Source organism: Prionailurus bengalensis, chromosome C2 (genome assembly GCF_016509475.1).
Source record: "Prionailurus bengalensis isolate Pbe53 chromosome C2, Fcat_Pben_1.1_paternal_pri, whole genome shotgun sequence".
Classification (NCBI taxonomy): domain Eukaryota; kingdom Metazoa; phylum Chordata; class Mammalia; order Carnivora; family Felidae; genus Prionailurus; species Prionailurus bengalensis.
In genome coordinates, this window is record NC_057350.1 from 135,487,786 (window position 1) to 135,508,180 (window position 20,395).

The 20,395-nt window shown below is 36.8% G+C and overlaps 1 protein-coding gene across 11 annotated transcripts in view; it reads right to left on the reverse strand.

Annotated features, from left to right (window-relative positions):
- Positions 1–20,395, reverse strand: part of TBC1D5 (TBC1 domain family member 5) — a 548,599-nt gene that overhangs the window by 243,490 nt on the left and 284,714 nt on the right. For all 11 annotated transcript variants that reach the window (XM_043595489.1, XM_043595488.1, XM_043595478.1 and 8 more), the window contains 4 exons: positions 6,196–6,304; positions 4,615–4,704; positions 4,440–4,514; positions 2,988–3,055 (listed from right to left, as the gene is read on the reverse strand). In XM_043595489.1, coding sequence (XP_043451424.1) covers positions 2,988–3,055; positions 4,440–4,514; positions 4,615–4,704; positions 6,196–6,304 — 342 coding nt within the window. The remainder of the gene's footprint in view (positions 1–2,987; positions 3,056–4,439; positions 4,515–4,614; positions 4,705–6,195; positions 6,305–20,395) is intronic.

The following is a 20,395-nucleotide window of genomic DNA, read 5'->3' on the forward strand; positions in this document are numbered from 1 at the left end:
GATAAGCCTGGAACATAGCAGACATTCAGTAAACATACATTCCAAGAAACAGAATTCTTATCGCAGATGCTAGTGAATGAGTAACACTACATAACATTCACTGAGCTGTATTTCTTCCTTTCTTCCCCTATGGCATAATGAGGTGCTTTACAGACTGGATTGAAAACCTTGGATTTTAGATCATGTGGTGCCTTATAAAAAGAGTGTATTACCTAAAGTAGTATAATTATTCAAGCTATTTGGCTTTTATCATTAGGCAATTTGGTGGCTTAAAGTGAGATTGACAGTCTTACCTTACAAGCTAAGTCATTTGCCATAGAATTTATACAGAGATGGCAAGGTGACTTACTTACTCTAAATGTGGAGGAGAACCATGGGAGAGGCTTCTGGGGAAGAAGATGTGCAACCCCCTCCATTCTATGCTGTGAACTATAAGGTCTCCTGACTGCCGTCCCTGAATCTCAGGATTGCAAACTGAATTAAAATGTACCAGTGGAGACCAATTATAAGAAAAAAAGTCAGCCATATATGTGTTATACACACACACACGCCCAGTTTTATATGAAAAATACACAGAAGATATAAAACCAAATAGTTCTTGGGGCGCCTGGGTAGCTCAGTCGGTTAAGCATCGACTTCGGCTGAGGTCATGATCTCACGGTTCATGAGTTCGAGCCCCGCGTCGGGCCCTGTGCTGTCAGCTTGAAGCCTGGAGCCTGCTTCAGATTCTGTGTCTCCCTCTCTCTCTCTGCCCTTCCCCCGCTCACACACCCTCTCTCTCTCTCAAAAATAAATAAAAAAAACATTAATTAAAAAAAAATAGTTCCAAGAACACAGTTTTCAAGAAGTAACACTTTCTCACACAGCAAAGCAGAAATGTTTGCGCTAAGTAACCAAAATGATCAACAGGCTCTCAGTGCCACTTCCTATGTGGTTTGGCTGTCTGAGCTTTATTTTCCCCTGCTCTTTGTTTGTTTTGTCTTTTAGCCAATGTGGCCGACAGGGCCTCTGAGTGTGTGCTTCTGCTCAGTGCCATGGTGCCTCTTTTCATTTGGTAACAGTAGAAAGATTGGTCATAATCCTTCTTATTAGCCACTTTAAGCTGAAGATGTCAAAGTTTCTAAGATAACTGCCTACCAATGTTTTAAAAAAGGGATACCTTTACTGTTTGGTCAGCAATATACACCATGCATTTTGTTTTTAAGAGGTCTGCTTTATTGCCACTGATTATACAGTTACTTAAACTATTGGTGAGGAAATTCATTCTTTTGTTTTTTCTAACAAATATTTGAGTGTCTTCTGAGCACCAGTATAATGGCTTTCTACTTTCTGAAACTACATACTAGAGGTCAAGCATTGCCACCCAGCTCCTCTGAGAGTAGTTTCCCTATTATCGGTTACTCATTGGTTAACCAGATAACTCAGCTCATCAAAATGATCCCATACCTCTCACTCCCCAACCTACCACCATTGCCAGTTACATACAGTTCTATCATACTCTGAACGTTTGTTCATTCATTCTTTCTTCCTTCCTTTCTTGCTTCCTGCCTGTCTTCTTTCCTTTCTTCCTTTCTTCTTTCCTTCCTTCCTAACTTCCTTTCTTTCTTTCAAGTAAGCTCTAGGCCCAACGTGGGGCTTGAACCCACAACCCTAAGATCAAGAGTTGCATGCTCTACTGACTGAGCCAGCCAGGCACCCCTCCACTGATTTTCATTTTATTTTATTTTATTTTTTTAAATTTTTTTTAACGTTTATTTATTTTTGAGACAGAGAGAGACAGAGCATGAACGGGGGAAGGTCAGAGAGAGGGGGACACAGAATCTGAAACAGGCTCCAGGCTCTGAGCTGTCAGCACAGAGCCCGACGCGGGGCTCGAACCCATGGACCGCGAGATCGTGACCTGAGCCGAAGTCGGCCGCTTAACCGACTGAGCCACCCAGGCGCCCTGATTTTCATTTTAAAATAGAAAATTTGATTTGTCCAATATGTAGTATAATCTTAATAGCAGTCTATGTCATCTGATTATTCTGTGTTTGGGACCCAGAAAGAGATGAATGTCAGAGAACCAGAGGCCTTGACCTTGTTGTGTAATAGGTCTAGCAGGAACTGAACTAGCAGTGGGGTAGATGTGCAAAGCTGCAGAACGACCGGCAAGAAGGCACTAGGGATATCCATGACTCTGCAAATACGTGGCGTGTCCTAGATCCCACTGGTTAGATGAAATTTACTAACATTTATGTAATTGTTTACAGTTTAAAGTGTAAACGTATCAAAATACTACGTTTATTAATCTACAACAGTCCTTTGAGGCGGTTAACTATTATTCCCATTTTACAGAAAAGGACACTGAGGAGGAAAGACGTTAGTTGAAAGTAATCTGCCTAAGATTATACCGTGTGTTGCTAGAACTTATCTTAGGACCTTTCTACACAAATTCCATGTACTTCCCACTACATGATCCAGCAAAATGAAGCCTAATATATAAAAGTTACAGATATTAACTATGTGCTAAGTAAACAACTCTTGCACGCGGGAAATACTAAGTAGACTGGGAGAAGAGTTTGTTTGCAAACCTGAATGATTTTGAGAGAGAAATAAGGAGGGCAAAAATAATAGTTGTCATTTAAAAAGTAATTTGGTTAGAAAGGGATTCAAAGGTGTAAAGCAAGAGACAAATTTGTCTAAGAATACTAGTACTATGACAACATAATATAACCTTAATCAGAGCACATGACTTCAAAATTGTTGAAAAATGAAAAGTGGATTAAATGTTATTTTAAGATTATCAATATTTTAATTTATTTTTAAAAAGAGGAAACTGTATTTTAAGGATAGAAAATAATCGTTACTACCAAAAATGGCCAAAAAAACTTTGTTTTTAACACAAGGAAAATACTGCATTTAATTAGAGCTTCTCTATGGATTTTGTATTTTGCCCAAGTTACAAAGAGATAACATCAATTTGTATCACTGAAAGTTCTACATACGTTCTTTTGACATCTTGTTCAATCATCGATCGAAGTTCTTTATCTTGAAAGAATTTGTTCCAAAGACTCTGAAATAAGGAAAACAACCTATTTAAAATAATCCCACACCTTTGCTTGACTTTTATGATATCATTTAATAATTTAAATGATCAAATTTATCCTTCTCTGAGTTATCATTTCACATTGCAAAGGAAACCTGAAATTGGAATAAAAATATTAAAAACTAATCTCTGAAACACATTCTTATACTAACATCAATTTTTCCAGTGATACATATATATAGTATAGTATGTATATTTAAAATTTTTGTATCATCTATATAAAATGAATGATAGCTTTACTGCCATACATCCACTACTTCCCTTACAAAAACAAAGAGGTCTGCTTGGGTTACAGCAGGGCCATGGACCAACTGGTCTCAACTTGAACCTCACTTGAACTCCCAATGCACTAAGAAAGACACAGGAGTTTTTCTACAAAGCTTGGTTTCATGACCAGATAGATGTTTAGATCTATCTAAACATCTACTAAAATGTGAATTTAAGTAAAGTTTTAAAACTTACTTAATATTTTATGTAGCTCTCCTATAGACTATGTTGTAACAACTATATGTATCAGGAAAAAAAAGAAACACTAATATTAGGATATTAGCTGGAAAATATTTTCTGTTAGCAGGGAAACAGGAATTAAGAGCAGTGACCGAAGAAGATACACAATACCTCTAAGGCAGTAATTATTCTTAGTCTTCACTGGAATATGAGTGGAGACAGGCTGATCTTTTTCATTATCTTTAAAAACTTCTTTTTTTTTTTTAATTTTTAATGTTTACTTATTTTTGAGAGAGACAGAGCATGAGCCGGGGAGGGGCAGAGAGAGAAAGAGACACAGAATCTGAAGCAGGCTCCAGGCTCTGAGCTGTCAGCACACAGCCCAACGTGGGGCTCAAACTCATGGGCAGCGAGATCGTAATCCGAGCCGAAGTCGGATACTTAGCTGACTAAGCCACCCAGGCACCCCTCTTTAAAAACTTCTGAATAGTTACTTTTCTTCTTGGATTAGTCCACCAAGTGAGCCCTATCTATCACCAAGTGAGTCCACCAAGTTATCATAAAGAGAGGCTTTCCTAGCCTGCCCACTGCCCACTACAAGCTTGATAAAACAGTTCTATCCCCCTCTTTATGCTCTTTGGTTTTACTCTGAGTTCTTATGGTCCCCTGAGACTTCTCCTCCATAGTGCCATTCCACAGTAATACATCATAAACTTCCTATAACAGAGGATGAATACAGTATGGAATAATTTCCATCAGGTTTTAGGTCATATAGTATACAGAGTAAAAAACAAAAAATTAGTTGGCACGAAATAACATTGCTTTCATGGTGATTGATAACCAGTTTCATAAGCATATTCTTATGGGCAAAAGAAGTTGAGATATGAATAAAGATGAACTTTACCCCTTCGTCCTGTGAAAGAGGATTATTGATCATCAAATCTTGCTGGCCAACAACCTTTCTCGGGTTTGTGATGTGCTGGCAAAGAAAAAAAGAAAACACAAAGATCAGAGTTGGACTGATCTGGACTTGAAAGCATACATAAGAAAACAATTATATTAATTAAAGTACAACTTACTATTTCTTTAACGTTGCTATACCATGCTCTTAATTCTTTAATTCTACTTATCCACTGACTTTTATCTTGAGGAAGAACACAAAGAAATAGCTGTCGAGAAAAAAAAAAAAAAGGAAACTTTTGTAAAAATCGTAACAAGTAACATGTAAAACTATGCCAAACAGAGTCACCTGAAAACTGAAAGAGATATTCACATTCATTGTATTTCATATTCATATCATTCCAATTCCCAATAAAGTATATTTGGGAATGTTTAAGAAATATACATATTTAGATAATTTAAAAAGTGAACAAAGGCCAAAAAAACAAGATCACAAAAGCTACACCACAAAATTCAATCAACCTCCCCTCCAAATTTATATTAAAAATGAACAAGAAGAATTCATTGAGGTTCAAGTATAATTCCCATTTTAAATTCTTATGTTAATGGACTATTGACAGACACAAAGTCCCATCATTAATCTCAAGGCTTAAGATTTGTCTTAAAACAGGCAGGTAAAGGACAGAGAAGAAACACCTGAGGGCACAGCTTGAGAAATGAAGTGATTCCTTTTACAGCAGAAATGGAATCTGCAACTGGCAATCAGCATATGAAAATAACAAGCATTCTTAAAAAGACAAATTTGATTTAATTTAGTTTAATACAACATTAAAATAAATCTAGATTTGAGTTTATTTTTAGCAAACGAATGATACTGAAAGTTAAACAACAAGGAATGGGGGGTGGGGCACAAATATTTGTATACAAATATTCTAGCAGCAGGTCTCCTGCCTTTACTGCCTGCATCTAACAGAAGAAAAATGTATTTTAATTATTAAATCTAAATTATTAAATCTAAAACTGTCTAATACATCATGTGTTTCTTACTGTCTTTACTTGCACAGACTCTGTATGCTTAATTTATGCAGATAAAACCTAAAAAACTTTCAGTAGAAGTCATTTCAGAAATAAGTCTAAACCTGCATTAATTCATTTTGAGAGAACAAAAAGGGACAATATTTCCAAGTAATTAAAAAGAGAACTACAGATTATTACTAGTTTTGGTAATCAGTGGCCCTTTCTCTTAAAAGACTGACCTAATTTTCTTCTACTTCTCTTTCTTGCTGCCCTTTGCTTTGTGTTTCTAGGAAAGAAACGAAAGGAAAGAAAGAAAGAGAGAAAGAGGAAAAATCTTTTCCATCTGCTGCTTCTGAAGTGAAAAGGGAAGGTGCCTCAATGAAGGCAGGCACTGGATACAACAGGAACCTGAAAGTAAAACCGCCTCTACTCCTGCCCACCTTCAAGGATGTCTGCCAAAACCTCTGGGGAATGCAAAGGTGTTGCTTTGAATTCCACACCATCAAATGAGATGAAAGAATAGTTATTTCAAATGACTCCTTTACCGTACCAGTTATTCGAGACTAAGGTGGTTCAACCTTATTAGTAAATGTCCTATGAAAGATAAACATGGATGGCCAAAAAATCGAGAGTGAAGTCTCCGGGAAAATTCAGTGATCCCCTGCATGGGTAATCTCCCAGGGCATCAGGTAATGTGTTGATATACTGCAACCACAAACTGTAAATAAATATTTTCTTCTTACCTTCCAGCAAATGCTGCGGAACCTGCTGCTTCTCAGCTGCCCATTAATCCCCTTCTGCCTTATTGTTGCCAAGTAATTGTTGTTTACAAATAGTTCTTCCCATTCTTTCCTATATGCAAGAAACCAAAAGCATGGGGATCCCTTTGTTAAAATTCTCTGCTTGGAGAGGAGTGCTACAGGAAATTAATTTTAAATAAGTCTAAGAAATGCAACTTTTAAAACGTATATATTTAGTTGTGTACTGTTTCTGAATGCATGGCTGTCTTTTTGGACACAGTTCTTCTGTAGATTTAATGAATATGTAGATCGCTATAATTATGCCAGCTACTGAAATTCATAATGTCTATGGAGGCTATTCCATTTCGTCTAAAATGTTGGTAGTGCAGTTCAGTGAAACAAGAAAAAAATGAATATTAATATAAATATATGACGGCTTTAGCCACTGACAAAGATATACCTGCTCCAAAAATACACAACAGAAAGGGTAGTGTTGATTATATTGGCTTCTCACATGAAATATCTGTTTAAATGAACCCATTTCTCTTTAGTGTCAGGCTGGGGAGTTAAATATAATAGAAGACTACTTTCTTTAACTTTTAGTGCTATTTACTATTGAAATCTCTGCAACTTCTTTCTACATGATCAGTTTTAAAATTTTAACAGGTGCAGGCAAATTTGAAAAAAAACATCAAAAAATTAAAAAGCCTCACTGTAAAAACTGTTAAAGGCAAGCTTGAGTACCTTGCAGTACCTATGGCTGAGTAGATAAACAACTGAAATATGCCTCCCAGGCACGCAGACACCAGGGGCCTAACACCTGTGCCTCATTAATATACAAGTAAATCTGCTCTACTGGGAAACAATTGGAAATTAATTGTCCCAAACCATTTACTGAGTTTGAATAAAGAAAGTAGACCTAAATTCCTTGCATCTTGTACCAAGCTAAACATCAAGAACCATTCGTCAACAGTTGAGGCTACTGAGCACAGATTTATGAAATTTCTGAGTTCATAATGCCACAATATACTTACAATTTAAATTTTATTATCAAAGCTGAAACCCTGGCAAGCTCTTCAGTGCGACTTCCTCAAAAGAAAGCCTTTACAAGCCTCCATCAGCCTCCTATACGTGCAACTGTCACTGGCCAGACCCTACTCGTTTTGAGAAAGGACAGCCTTGACACCATGCTCTTTGGGCCAGTAATGCAACCTACTGCACACCTACAGTTAAAAAAAACAAACCTGACTGTGCAGTATCTTCTGCAGAGTTTTCCAGAAGAGTGACCAAGGCAATGACACCTTCCTAACTGCCTCAAACAGGAGACTTTCCAGTTCAGCCCTGTAGCATTGCTTCCCGCCACCTGCCCCCACCCGCCTTCTGCCAGGAAGGGCTAGTGGCTAAGGACACCAGATGAGATAAGCACTCCAACCCCATACTGGAAGAAATGCATTCCTACCACCATTCCGTGAAAATGTCTTACTCTCAACACTCCATTCATAAGAGAAAGTCATGTTTCATTTTTATTTTAATGTGCATTTGTATCATTAGTGAAAGTGAAAATCTGTCATGCTTTTGAGTCACTTTATTTCTTTTTAAAAACTTCCTTTCTTGTCCTTTGCCTATTTTAAGCACCATAGGAGAGTGGTTAAGAGAATGGATTGCAGGGGCATCTGGGTAGCTCAGTGACTTCGGCTCAGGTTACGATCTCACAGTTTGTGGGTTCAAGCCCCGCATGGGGCCCTGCGCTGACAGCTCAGAGCCTGGGACCTGCTTTGGATTCTGTATCTCCCTCTCTCTCTCCGCCCCTCCCTGGCTCACACTCTCTCTCTCTCTCAAAAATAAACATATTTAAAAAAAAGAGAGAATGGATTGCAGAACCACACTCATGGGATAAAAAGAAAGCCATGCATTCACAGAAACAGTACACAATTTACTAGCTACTCACTAGCTATGCAAGCATGGCCAAGTTACTTAACCTCCCTGTGCCTCTGTTTCCTCATCTGTAAAATGAAATAATAGCCTACCTCAAAGAATTATTATGAGGACTAAAATGCATGGCAAGCCCTCAGAAGCATGTCCAGCATATCACATTTTTTAAAATAAATATTAGTGTTCATAATAATTGTAACATTGTTTTTATTTTAGTGTGCCTCATTATAGGTCCAAGGGAGGAGTTATTCATGTTAAAAATACCACAGCTTTGTCTGCCACACATATTTTTAACCCAATTTCTTGATTTTCAACACAGTGAAACTTTCAATTTGTGTACTAATTTAAACCTAACATTTTTTTCTCTTGATGCTCTTCCTACTGTTTTCATGCTTAATTCTTAGCCACTCCAAGTTCAAAGAAATGTTTACTGAAATCTTTATTTTTATCACACTAGTCCATTGGTAATACCTATAATTTTTTAAAATATATTGTCCATTTCCCAACAATGTCATCATATATTATCCACATCTCATATTCAAGTTTTGTTTTTATCCAGTTTTAGTAATACTCAAAGATGAGATAAGCAATGAGTACTTCTCAGAAAATGTATGTCTAAATAGCTTGTGGTCTGCAAGCAAAAAGCCCAGATTTTAAATGCATTCTGAACCCAAGAGGAATCAAAATATGTGCAAGACCATGCAGTTCCATGGCCTGAAATCACCAATACGTTCCAGATGAGAGGGAAGTGTGAGGCAACTTCCCCAGCCTCTCCCCAAATCAGCTCCTATTCACAGGTACCAAGACAGTGCGAAAGTAGACACAGCTGGGGGCTAGATTCATTGCCATCTTGTCAAGTTAAGCAGCCTTTTAAGGTCAAGTTACATACTACTTATGTAATGAAGGATAATTATTTGTTAGCTTAAATAAGACCCTAGGCCTTGATTACAGTGTGGGTAAAGAGAAAAGGAGACTGAGGCATGTGAAATGGAAACATTATCTTTGGAATTCACAATCATTTAAATTTATTCATGGTACTTATAGTTCCAATTAAGGCTTAACACCTCAAACTGATGACTAGCCCTAACAACAGAGGAACTTATAGAGGCCACAAGATAACTTATTGTCTTTCTCCTCTATGGAATAGTGTTTTATTAATAAACAGTGATACAGAGTAATAATAAACACAATAAACATTTAGTGCCTACTATGTGCTTAGCACTTACAGACATCAGAAAAAGCATTAAGTTATGTAAACCAGTAATAATATGGTTAAGGCGACGCACTCTGGTAGTACAGAGAGGGCAGAAATAGTTTTACAGGGGTGCCTGGGTGGCTCAGTCGGTTAAGTGTCCGGTTTCGGCTCAGGTCATGACCTCACGGTTCCTCCGTTCGAGCCCTGCGTCGGGCTCAGTGCTGACAGCTAGGAGCCTGAAGCCTGCTTCGGACTCTGTATCTCCCTCTCTCCCACTCACACTGTTTCTCTCTCTCTCTCTCTCAAAAATAAATAAACATTAAAAAAAATTTTTTTAAAGAAATAGTTTTACACCTAAAAATTAAAACTTCGTGTAGAAAATAATAGTAGCACTAGAGGTACTCAAATGCTACCCCAAGAGCTGGGCTGTTAGAGCTTGAACAGTCCAAGCTGAACCAAAATACAAGTTTTTTACAATCACAAATACAAATGGCGAACTACTCCTGAACTCAGAACAAGACGTGGAAGAATAAGTTATTTAGGAGTCAGTGAAGGAATTTTTCAGATTAATTAACAAAAACAAAAGAGAGGTAGTTCCTAAACTCTCTCTTATATCAAAAAAAAAAAAAAAAAGTATACAGTGTGCCTGTAACAGTCCAAATCTGACAATGATGCTATTAAAATGCTAAAAAAAGATCCTGATATGTTAAAATATATAATATTTTAAGTAAATCACTTTCAACCTTTACAACAACTCTCCTGCAGTGTATATTTTTAACCCCTCTTTATCAGTGAGGAAACTAAGGCTCAGAAAAATTGAATAAGAAGGAAAAAAAAGAATTAGTAAAAGCATCTTCCTGGAATAACATGGAAACAACATTAAAAGGGAAACATACTGTAGACATCAAAGTATAAAAATGGCCTCTCACAAGAAGGCAAGACAAGAATATGACCTCAGATTTTCTTCCTTAGACTTCTAGTTTTTGAGAAGGGTACAGAGTCCAAGGGTACAGAGATAAGTTTTCACCAGCTGGACTGAGAAAATAAGTCAATAGCTCCTGTGAGTGGTTAAAAACAACCTGGGGTATTTAGGTGTGGAACCACTCACTTAAGGGAACAGATTCTAGAGACACCTGGGCCTTAAGGACTCCCTTGACAAAGCACTTGTGCCATCTAGTGGCAACCACTAAGCCTTGCAGGCACTGGGTCCCTAAAAACAACCAGCATCTAAGGTGGGAAAGGCAAATAGTGGTTTCCTTTCTGCAGCCAATGGTAATGGATTGGTAGTGACTACCATGGAAGCACTGTGTCAAGAAGGATTCTGAGGATACCAGGGGCTCCTCAGAGAAGAACACTGTGACTGATTAAAAATGCTGGCCTTGAGTGTTGAAGTTATTTCTAAGTAAATGACATCAACTTTTGCAGCAGCAATTGAAGGAGGTCTCTCCTCCAAGAATACCTATTTAGGTAGCTAAGACTCTTGGCAATGTGTTTTTGTTTTTGTTTTTTGATATGGAAATCAACTACAATATGCAGTGATAAGCTGCATGATCATAAAGAGATCTCTATTTCTAATTATATATATTTATGTAGTATTTTCCCAAGATATGCACATAAAATTGGTATAAAACTAGTTAGTACTTTCTATATTTAATTGTTTAAGTACTTTGGTAACCTAAATAATGCATAAATTCCTTGATTATGTGGCAATCCTGGACTAGAAAATTTCTAATTGGTCCACATGATGACATACTAGACAAACAATTTTATAATGTCTATTTTATATGATGATTTCTAACCCATTTTCATGCATTACTTGGGCAGGGAGCAATGTCTCTATGGGGCTAACTGAAGAAACTCAAACAACTACGACGACTGAAAACAATTCAGAGACCACATCCCGTCGAGTACTGAGGATCTCCAATACTTGGTAAAGAGGAGACACTCTGGTTTTCACTGATAAAGAAACTGCTGAGGGGAAGGTACAAGGGACTATCACCACGGGGGAACTGCAACAGGTCACAGAGAAGGGAGACCTAAGAGGGAGGAATGGTAAGGAGGTGGTATGGTGAAGGAGCTCCGCAGAGATGATCCCATACTTTACAAGGTCAGCTAGTCCTCGATCATTTCATTTTTGGAGACCTGACTAGAGTAATAGCAGCACTAAAGGCCAGGCTAAAATAAAGGTGATCTTTAAGCAGAATGAGACCAGAGTTAGATGCGTAGAATATTTGACGGTGTGAAAGCACAAGGTAAGAAAACAGTTTTATGATCCTAAAGCACATGGCAAATTTGAAACAACTGACAATGAATTCCCATAACTGCTTTATCAGATATGTAAGTAAAAGGACACAATAAACTTTTAAATCTGTATGGAAATATATTAGTTGTTTTTACTAATGAAAGGACTGCACATAAATCCAATATTCCAAGTAAAAGAGTATGTAGTTTTATGCCATCTTAAGTATGATTTTAAAAATACTATTCAAATAGAACAAGGAACATCTAACTAAAAAAAAAATCAATGGAAATATGAGAAGTGTAAATTAGGTATGTCAGCATCAGACTGTAAAGTGTGGCACCAGATATGGGTAAGCTACAACATTAGGACTGCAGGTGCCAAGATCAACCAGATAAACACTGATGTTATCTATAATTACCTCATTTTTAGCTTAAATCACAGGTAATGAGGGAACTCAGAGACTCTAAAAGGCAATTAGAAACTGTACTGGCTTTTTTGCTTCCTGTATCAGGAATTTTTAAAAACTTACTTTTATTTAAAGCTTTTTTTTTCTCCATAATGAACCATCAGGGCATATCACTTATACATATATAAATAAATATAAAAACAGAATGCACAATTACTCACAAGCTTAAAATGGATTTCTTTCTATGTCTAGGTGAAATATGTTCTCATATGGTGAGGCTCCATTGAAACAAAGGCAACAAATAGTTCACTGTGTGGAGGTTTGTTAAAATTAATTTATGATGATGCTCTGATTTGGGTTTGGAATTAACTCTGAATTGAAAAATCTTGAACTGCCACCTCAATATCCACAAGGACACAAAGAACTGAGCTAGTTTTGGACAGTCAGATAGAAAATTCTTTTTCTAAAAAACATGGATCATTTTCTTTAAAATGTAATGTTTTAGAGCTTCTAAATTCAAGATCATATTATGTAGGGAAAGTCAACAAACATGCCTTTAGAAAAGGAATCAAGAAAAGCTGTATCACAAGGTCATAAAAAATTAAGTATATAATAAAGGTCATTAGACTATCAAAGGAATGGCATTTAGAAACGAGGTGAGAAATGGATCCTGTACCAAACCATCTCTATGAAGTTGTCTGGAATGAATATAGTTTATATTCCATAGTTCACTGATGTTTCTTGTATAAGGAACTCCTGGAGACACCTTCCTGCAGACTTCTCCCACCTGCGTTCCATCCCCACTGCACCACGTTTACCTTGCTATTTGGATACGAGCAAGGACTTGATACCTAACTCTCCACATGATGAAGAATTTGCCACACAGTCTATAATGTAAACAATACTATGAAAGAAATGATTATAGAACTGAGAACAAATTATTTTGCAGTAACTCAGAAACAGGCATTTATTTAGCAAAATCTGATATCCTAATTAAAAGCCAATCTTATTTCATAAACCATGTTTTCAAGACTGGGTTGACTTATAGGATATTACACATATAGAAATACATGTATGCTTCAGATAAATACTTTCTCTTAAAGAGATTTAAATGGATTAAAACTGAATCCATCATTCATTTGATAATCTGTAGATCAGCACTATCCAACAGAATTTTCTAAAGTAACAGAAATGTTCTATATCTGACTGTCCAATAGGGTAATCATTAATCACATGTAGCTACTAAGCGGATGAAATAAGGCTAGTGCAATTCAAGAACTACATATTTTATCTTAATTAATTTAAACCTAAATTTAAATAGCTTCATGTCACTAGGTTGTTCCTATAGTGAACATCAAAATTCAAAGTGTTTTAAGAATAAACCATTCATGTATACATTTAACTTTGAAAGTAAAACCTGTAACATAAGTATACATATGATATATATCACCTATAGTGTTACGGGGGAAGAAGACAGATACACGTTAAAAGTTAAATAGTACGGGGAACCTGGGGGACTCAGTCTAGGTTAAGCGTCAGACTTCGGCTCAGGTCATTAACTCGCGGTTTGTGGGTTTGAACCCCGGGTCAAGCTCTGTGCTGACAGCTTAGTGCCTGGAGCCTGCTTCAGATTTTCCTCTCTCTGTCCTGCCCATGCTCATGTTCCGTCTCTGTCTCTCAAAAATAAATAAAAATGTTAAAAAAAAATTTTTTTAAGTTCAACAGTACAAGTAGTTATAAAGATAATTCCATAAGAGATGTAACACAGTATAGAATTAATTCTAAATGAATGGGGTGCTACTAATAAGGTCAGATATAGATGTAATATTTTTTCTTTTTTGTCTCTGATTGCCTTTCCCTGTCTATGACTCTGGCTCTACCACCACCCCACTGCCTCTTGCTTCCTCCCACCTCCTTCTTCTCATACACACACATAAAAGTTAGGGAAGCAAATCTTTAGTGATGACAGGTAACAAAAATGATCAATGCTGCAAAGAATCAGACCCAAGATTTGAATCATTAGCCTAATATGATCATATTAGACTGCCTCAAAGATCCAGGAAATGAAAATTTTAAATGGGAGATAAATGGGTCATGTGATAAAGTAAACTTTAGTTTAAGCCAATATGGACTTTATGGACTTCATAATTTCTTTGGATTAATGTGCCTAGGAAAGTAATTTCACATAGGCCTCTGAAAAGGTAAGGAAATATCTCTACCCAAGGGCCACTAGAAAATCTCACAATTTGTAATTTAAAAGAAAAAAACTCACCACTATAAAAAATCCTATACTCGAATACCTCATTTACCCAGCATAATGAAAGACCAATATATGCCGCGCATGTGATTTTTTTTTTGGGGGGGGGCAACATAAAAATGTTGAGAGTATCAGAATATTTCTAAATCTTGCAGAAATTTTTGTATAAATGTGCTATACATTTGGAAAATGTATGGCCATTTGCCCCCACATTAAATAACTCCACGCTGCTTTGCTTTTGGAGTTTCCCATTCTGTGTTAGTGGCATTTTTTTCATGACTATTGGCTACTAATTTGTGTAATGATTGTACATTAGCTTTTAGAAATCCTAAATGTACATCCCTCTGTCACTTGCTCAGTTTGCCGTTTTTGAAATAAAGACAAACTAGACTTTAAGCTTCATACATTCCAGCCTATTTCAACATCATAAACTATCATCATCTTTTCTAATTTAACAAAAATGTCAAATAAGACTGTGAAAGTAGAATAAGGACTGAAAGGGCTCTTTTGCACCTAAACACATTTAATAAACAAACGTTTTGGTATTCTAATAGTTTCCCCTTATTTCTAAGTTTCTGGTTATATTCCAGCTGGTTGAAGCTATTAGAAATTTGACCTGTAAATAACTGATATGTCACTGTACATCCAAATATCAGCAGCCAATCCCATTCCCAGCCTCAGTCCTTGAGTTTGGTCAAGAAAGAATTCACAAATGCTTTTTTTTTTTTTAATTTAAGTTTTATTTATTTATTTTGAGGGGGGAGAGGAGTAGGGAGGGGCAAAGAGAGAGGGAGAGAGAAAATCCCATGCAGGCTCAGGACTATCAGTGCAGAGTCTGGAACTTGGGAGTATGAGATCCTGACCAGAACTGAAGTCTGAAGCTTAACTGACTACGCCATCCAGGTGCTCCATCCACAGTCAAATTCTTAAGTGAGCAAACCATTAGTTGCAGTTGAGATCAAAGTACCCTCTCCGAGTAGGAGAGGAGGCAAGCCCAGAAGGCAACGGCAACAGGAGTCAGCTTGTCTTTCCTCTTTTTTTTATGTTTGCTAGGTTAAGGGTCCCAGCTAAGGGGTCTGACTGAGGCTGCTGGCAATCATCTAAGGGACTCCTCCTATGGGGCAGGGGGAGGGGTTGGCCCTATATGGTCCTTGTTGGAATGATTAGGACAGCCATCCCCACATGCAGGGAGGGGGTCAAAATCACAATGTAAATGTATTATAATGAAGCTATACTCCTGGCTTAGACTCCTGAGGGTCTTAGGGGAGACTGCAGGTATCTCCCCCCCGCCCCCCACCTCACCCCTTTCCTTAACTGCCTACTCTATCTCAAAAAAAAGAAGGAAAAATCCCTATTCTGAATACCGTGTATAGGGGGTAAGGGAGAAAGGGTTGGGAGAAGACATTAAAGGAATCAGGGTGTGGAGACCTAATTTGAGTCTGCACTGTGTTTCCTATGTAGGCTAGAACACCAGTGGGAGTAGTATTTTTATTACTGATTTTTTTAAAAACAGTTGTTCTGCATCACAGTGGAAGATGAACCATTTTCTCATGACCTCCTTGTCCAAATTAAAATATGTTTCATAAAAGTCCTGTCTTAGGCAGAAGTATTCTGCACTGATGAAATTTTATGTTATCTGAAAGCTCACCTACTTCAAGAGAACTCAAATCTCCTCCTGATTTTATGAGGCCTTTTGTTATTTTTTTTATTCTGTTATCCATATGCTCAATAATTCAGATATTCCCAAATGAATGCCACAAAAGTTTCAATTATATGACCACAGATATCTTTACATGAACCAGAGATGTTTCCATAAAGCTGTCACATGGAATGCTAATATACAACACAAATAAGCACAAAAAATGCTCATTTTCTATAGAGCTGTTTAAAATATTATGATTAGGAATGGCGCCTAGACATATAGAGGCAGGAAAGGGCGTTCCTTCTCTAGGTTCCACCAACAGTCCAGGTACAGGGGGAAAAAACAGGGATGGGACAGTGTTAAAAATGTCAATCAGACTACCCGGGCTTTATTTATTTATCCCACTCCCTACACCTTCTTCTGGATCTCTTAAATAGAAACAAAGTAGTCCCCGTTCAGCCTACATAATCACAATATAAAAGAGAGAAATGGGGTCTGGGTTTGACCCAGGGGTCAGGTGGGGAGGGGCAAGCAAACAACAGCAGTTACTTAAGAGATTATAAACTCATTACTGAGTACTGAACAAAATCCACACAACACCAGGTCTGTAACTGGTTCAATGACAGTAGAGCTCTGTTGCTCAAGACAACTTTAAGATCTAGAAGCACATTAAAAAATTGGAATGAGAGTCCAAAGATAGTGTTCAACTATCTTGTTTGGCTTCAAATGGGTTCAGAGACTTGGGCCTATCATCTGAATTACTCCACCAATCTGAACAAATAGCTTGAAATGCAATCTTTGAAAATCCTTGAAATAATATGTCAACCAGCTAAACTACTATATCTATCTCAGAACACTGCATCTCTAATCATGAAAACTATGTCCATATGTTCAGATGATACTAGGACTTCTTTTAAATTTCAAATATTCTCTCATTAGAGGCTATTTTTTATTCCATAGCTGCTTTATTGATTTTTTCCCATATTTCTAAGCACATAATATTCATTCTCAATTGTATCATTACCAACTATTTCATATAATATGTTTTGTGATTTAAAGATTCACAGTTTCACCTCCCAGTTAAAATTTTTGATCATGGATTTAAATATATCAAACACCTATGATATAATAAAATCTAAAACTTTAATACTATCAAAACAGTAGGTCATGCAAAGTAACAATATCAACACAATGAAACAGATATATGTAAATACTCATTGTAACCACTGTAAATACTCATATTGTAACCACTGTAACTGTCTTTTATAACTAAGGGCATAATTTTACCACTAACAAATATAAGGCCAATTGATCTAACCATTCTAATAGTGCCAAAAAACAAAACAAAACAAAAAAACAAAAAACAAAGAATGAATTGCTTAGAGAGTAGAAAATGAAGACTGTCTTTTTTCATATTCACCTCACAAAAAATTCCTGTCCCTCTAGAATGTCTAGCAAGTTATTACCTTCCCCTTAACCATGACTTCCCCAACCCCTTAATTTTAACTACTCCATCCAAGGAAAATGCACCCCCATTACAACACTGGCCATAATCTACATTAGTTGCTTCCATGTCTGTCTCCCCTCCTACATGATGAGCGGGTAGTATTTACTTCTCTTTCAGTCTTAGAGGTTTAGCACGCTTGGCTTGCCTATAATGGATATACAATAAAGATCTTCAGAATGACTGAAGATGTGTTAGGTCTCTTGAACAACAACAACAAAAAAGATATAAGAAATGTTAGAAAAACACTTCTGAAAGCTCTAGATTAGGGGGGAAAAATGAAAAAAAAAAAAAAAAAGGATTACTCCCCCCCTGCCACTTTTCCCCAGAAGGCAAGGTAATTTGATACAGAAAATACACAAACGCTGCATATCAATCTTTACTAAAATATTCTGTGAAAATTCCACCTTTAAACTGTATCTTTGAGACTTACAAACTTCATCAAATCAAAAATCAGTAATTAAGTCTTATATACAGCTAACTATATAACTATAAAGCCGACCCATAAGTAAATAAACAATCAAGCTATTTGTAAAATGTTTAAAAAGATTTATAACTTTTCATTTTTAAACAATACTTCTTTGTATTATTTTCTCAAATTATAGATCCAGTAACACACTTCAACATTACTGACCAAATATTTAATTGACTTTACCTATTTCACTACCACACTTAAAAACCGAAGCACGCTAGGGGTGCCTGGGTGTCTCAAGAGTTGGTTGCGTGTTCAACTCTTGATTTCCGCTCAGGTTGTGATCCCAGGGTTGGGGGACCCAGCCCTGAGCTGGGCTGAGTGTGGAACCTACTTGGGATTCTCTCTCTCTCTCCCTGGGCTCTTCTCCCCCCAACTCATGCTGTCTCTAAAATTACAAAAAAAAAAAAAAAAAAAAAAAAAAAGTAAAAGAAAACAGTGAAGCATGCTAATATATATTACAAATAGTGACCCACGAGCTGCCAGGAGTGCATTTCAACTGGGAACACCAGAGGAAAACAGAAATGTGTCCTGGGGAAGGGACTCTCGGTGCTGACTGACTGAGAGCAGCTTATCCTTATATTTGAAATGTATGCCTGTCTTTTCAAAGATAAACATTTACACAGCCTTGGATGATTGGAGCTTGCAGCTGACTATGTAAATAAACAAATATGAAAAAAATTTTTCCTCTAGAGCCTGGCTACAGATAATAAAAAGGGCTTGAAGGGACTTATGAAGCAAAGGAACTCAAACTAACATGTACACTCAAGTCAGTTTGGGTTATGTTAATTTAAGACTATAAATGCAAAGGAACCAGTTGATTACTTAAGTGGAAGGTAACATTTTCAGAGCCTTAAGTGATCAAATAATTAGTTCAAACGGTTGTATGTTACAGAAAAGCATAGATACTGACCAGTTCCACTATCATAAAAAATAACAGTTACTTCAAGATGATATTTTCATCATTCAAGTATGATTTTTCTCCTTCTCTCAAAAATGGCTCCATTATGGAGATATAATAAAAGGTATCATTTTGATTTTGGTTTCTGGAAAATGTGAAGGTTACATTTTGTGCTCTCTGAAACTATCATTTAACTATAAAGGCTGTGGTGCTATTTCAACAAATATGAAAATGAGAACTCAGAAAATGTGATATTGAGATTATGAGGTTAAATGAGTGTGGATTTTATATTCTTCCTATGTAATCTATAGATAACTGTAGATATTTATAGATTTGATCTTTTACAGATAACTATAGATCTAATCCTTAAACACTCATTTATCATACCTTTAGAACTACACAGAATTTCTAAAAATACTTTTCTGAGACAAATGACAACTACAATAGGTGAAAAAGTTTATTAAAATTTACAGGAAATTTTAGGGGTGGCTGGGTGGCTCAGTCGGTAAGTATCCAGCTTTTGGATTTGGCACAGGTCATGAACTCACAGTCGGTGGGTTCAAGCCCTGCATCAGGCTCTGTGCTGGCAGTCCCGAAGTCTGCATGGGATTCTCTCTCTTTCTTTCTCTGTCTTTCCCCCACTCTATCTCTCTCAAGATAAATAAATGAACTTGAAAAAAAATTACAGAAGGTTTTAGAAAAGAGAGAAAGGAAAGGTGCAAAATGCAGTATTTATTGTTTACTGTGTGCTATAGCTGACTGGGCCAGCTGTTCCACACATATGTAGGTATGCTCCCTCCACTCTATGATATGGGAGCTGCTAACATTCCCAGTTTACAAATGAGGTAACCAGGAATCAGAGAGGCTAGTTATCTTGCCTAAGGTCAGTAAGTGAGAGTCTTATTTCTACCTGTGTGCTTTTTTCCAAATTGTTTCCCTAAATCATGTATTTATTCTTAAAAATGTGTAGAGTTTGTATCATATAGGTATGTGGATTCTCAACAAAACGTAGACAACACAAAGTGAGAAAAGCGATGCTCTAAGAATCAGGAAAAACCTCTCTCATCTGCACACTAAGCTATGATACCCTGGAAAAATAAAATGGCAAAGGCTAGAAACTGCTTAAAATGACCGGGTGGTGGAAGAGTGGATGGAAATTCAAGTTAGTCTCTATTATCTTTAGTATATGCTGTGCTCTGAATGTCTCCCCCCTGCTTCCCCTTGTTGAACCTCAACACCCAGTGTGATGGATGTTTGGGGGTGGGCCTCATGAATAGAACTTGTGGATCAGAGAGCTCTCTGGCCCCTCTGCTATATAAGAACACTGTGAAAAGAAAGAGAACCAGGAGTGGGCTCCTACTGGACACCCAATCTACCAGCACCTTAATCATGGACTTCCTAGCCTCCAAAACTGTAAGAAATAAATTTCTGTTGCTTATAAGCCACCTAGCAGCCTGAACAGACTAACAGCATAACATTCAGCAATTAAATTAATTCTCGGACTCCATATTCTTAAATATAACAGATTAACAAACTTCTATCACTCTAAGAGTATAACCAGAACCCATATTTCTAAATTTTAAATCCAAAGTATGCTTTTGTTCTATTACCTCTACTAATATTTTGAATCACTACTTCATGGTTGATTTAAG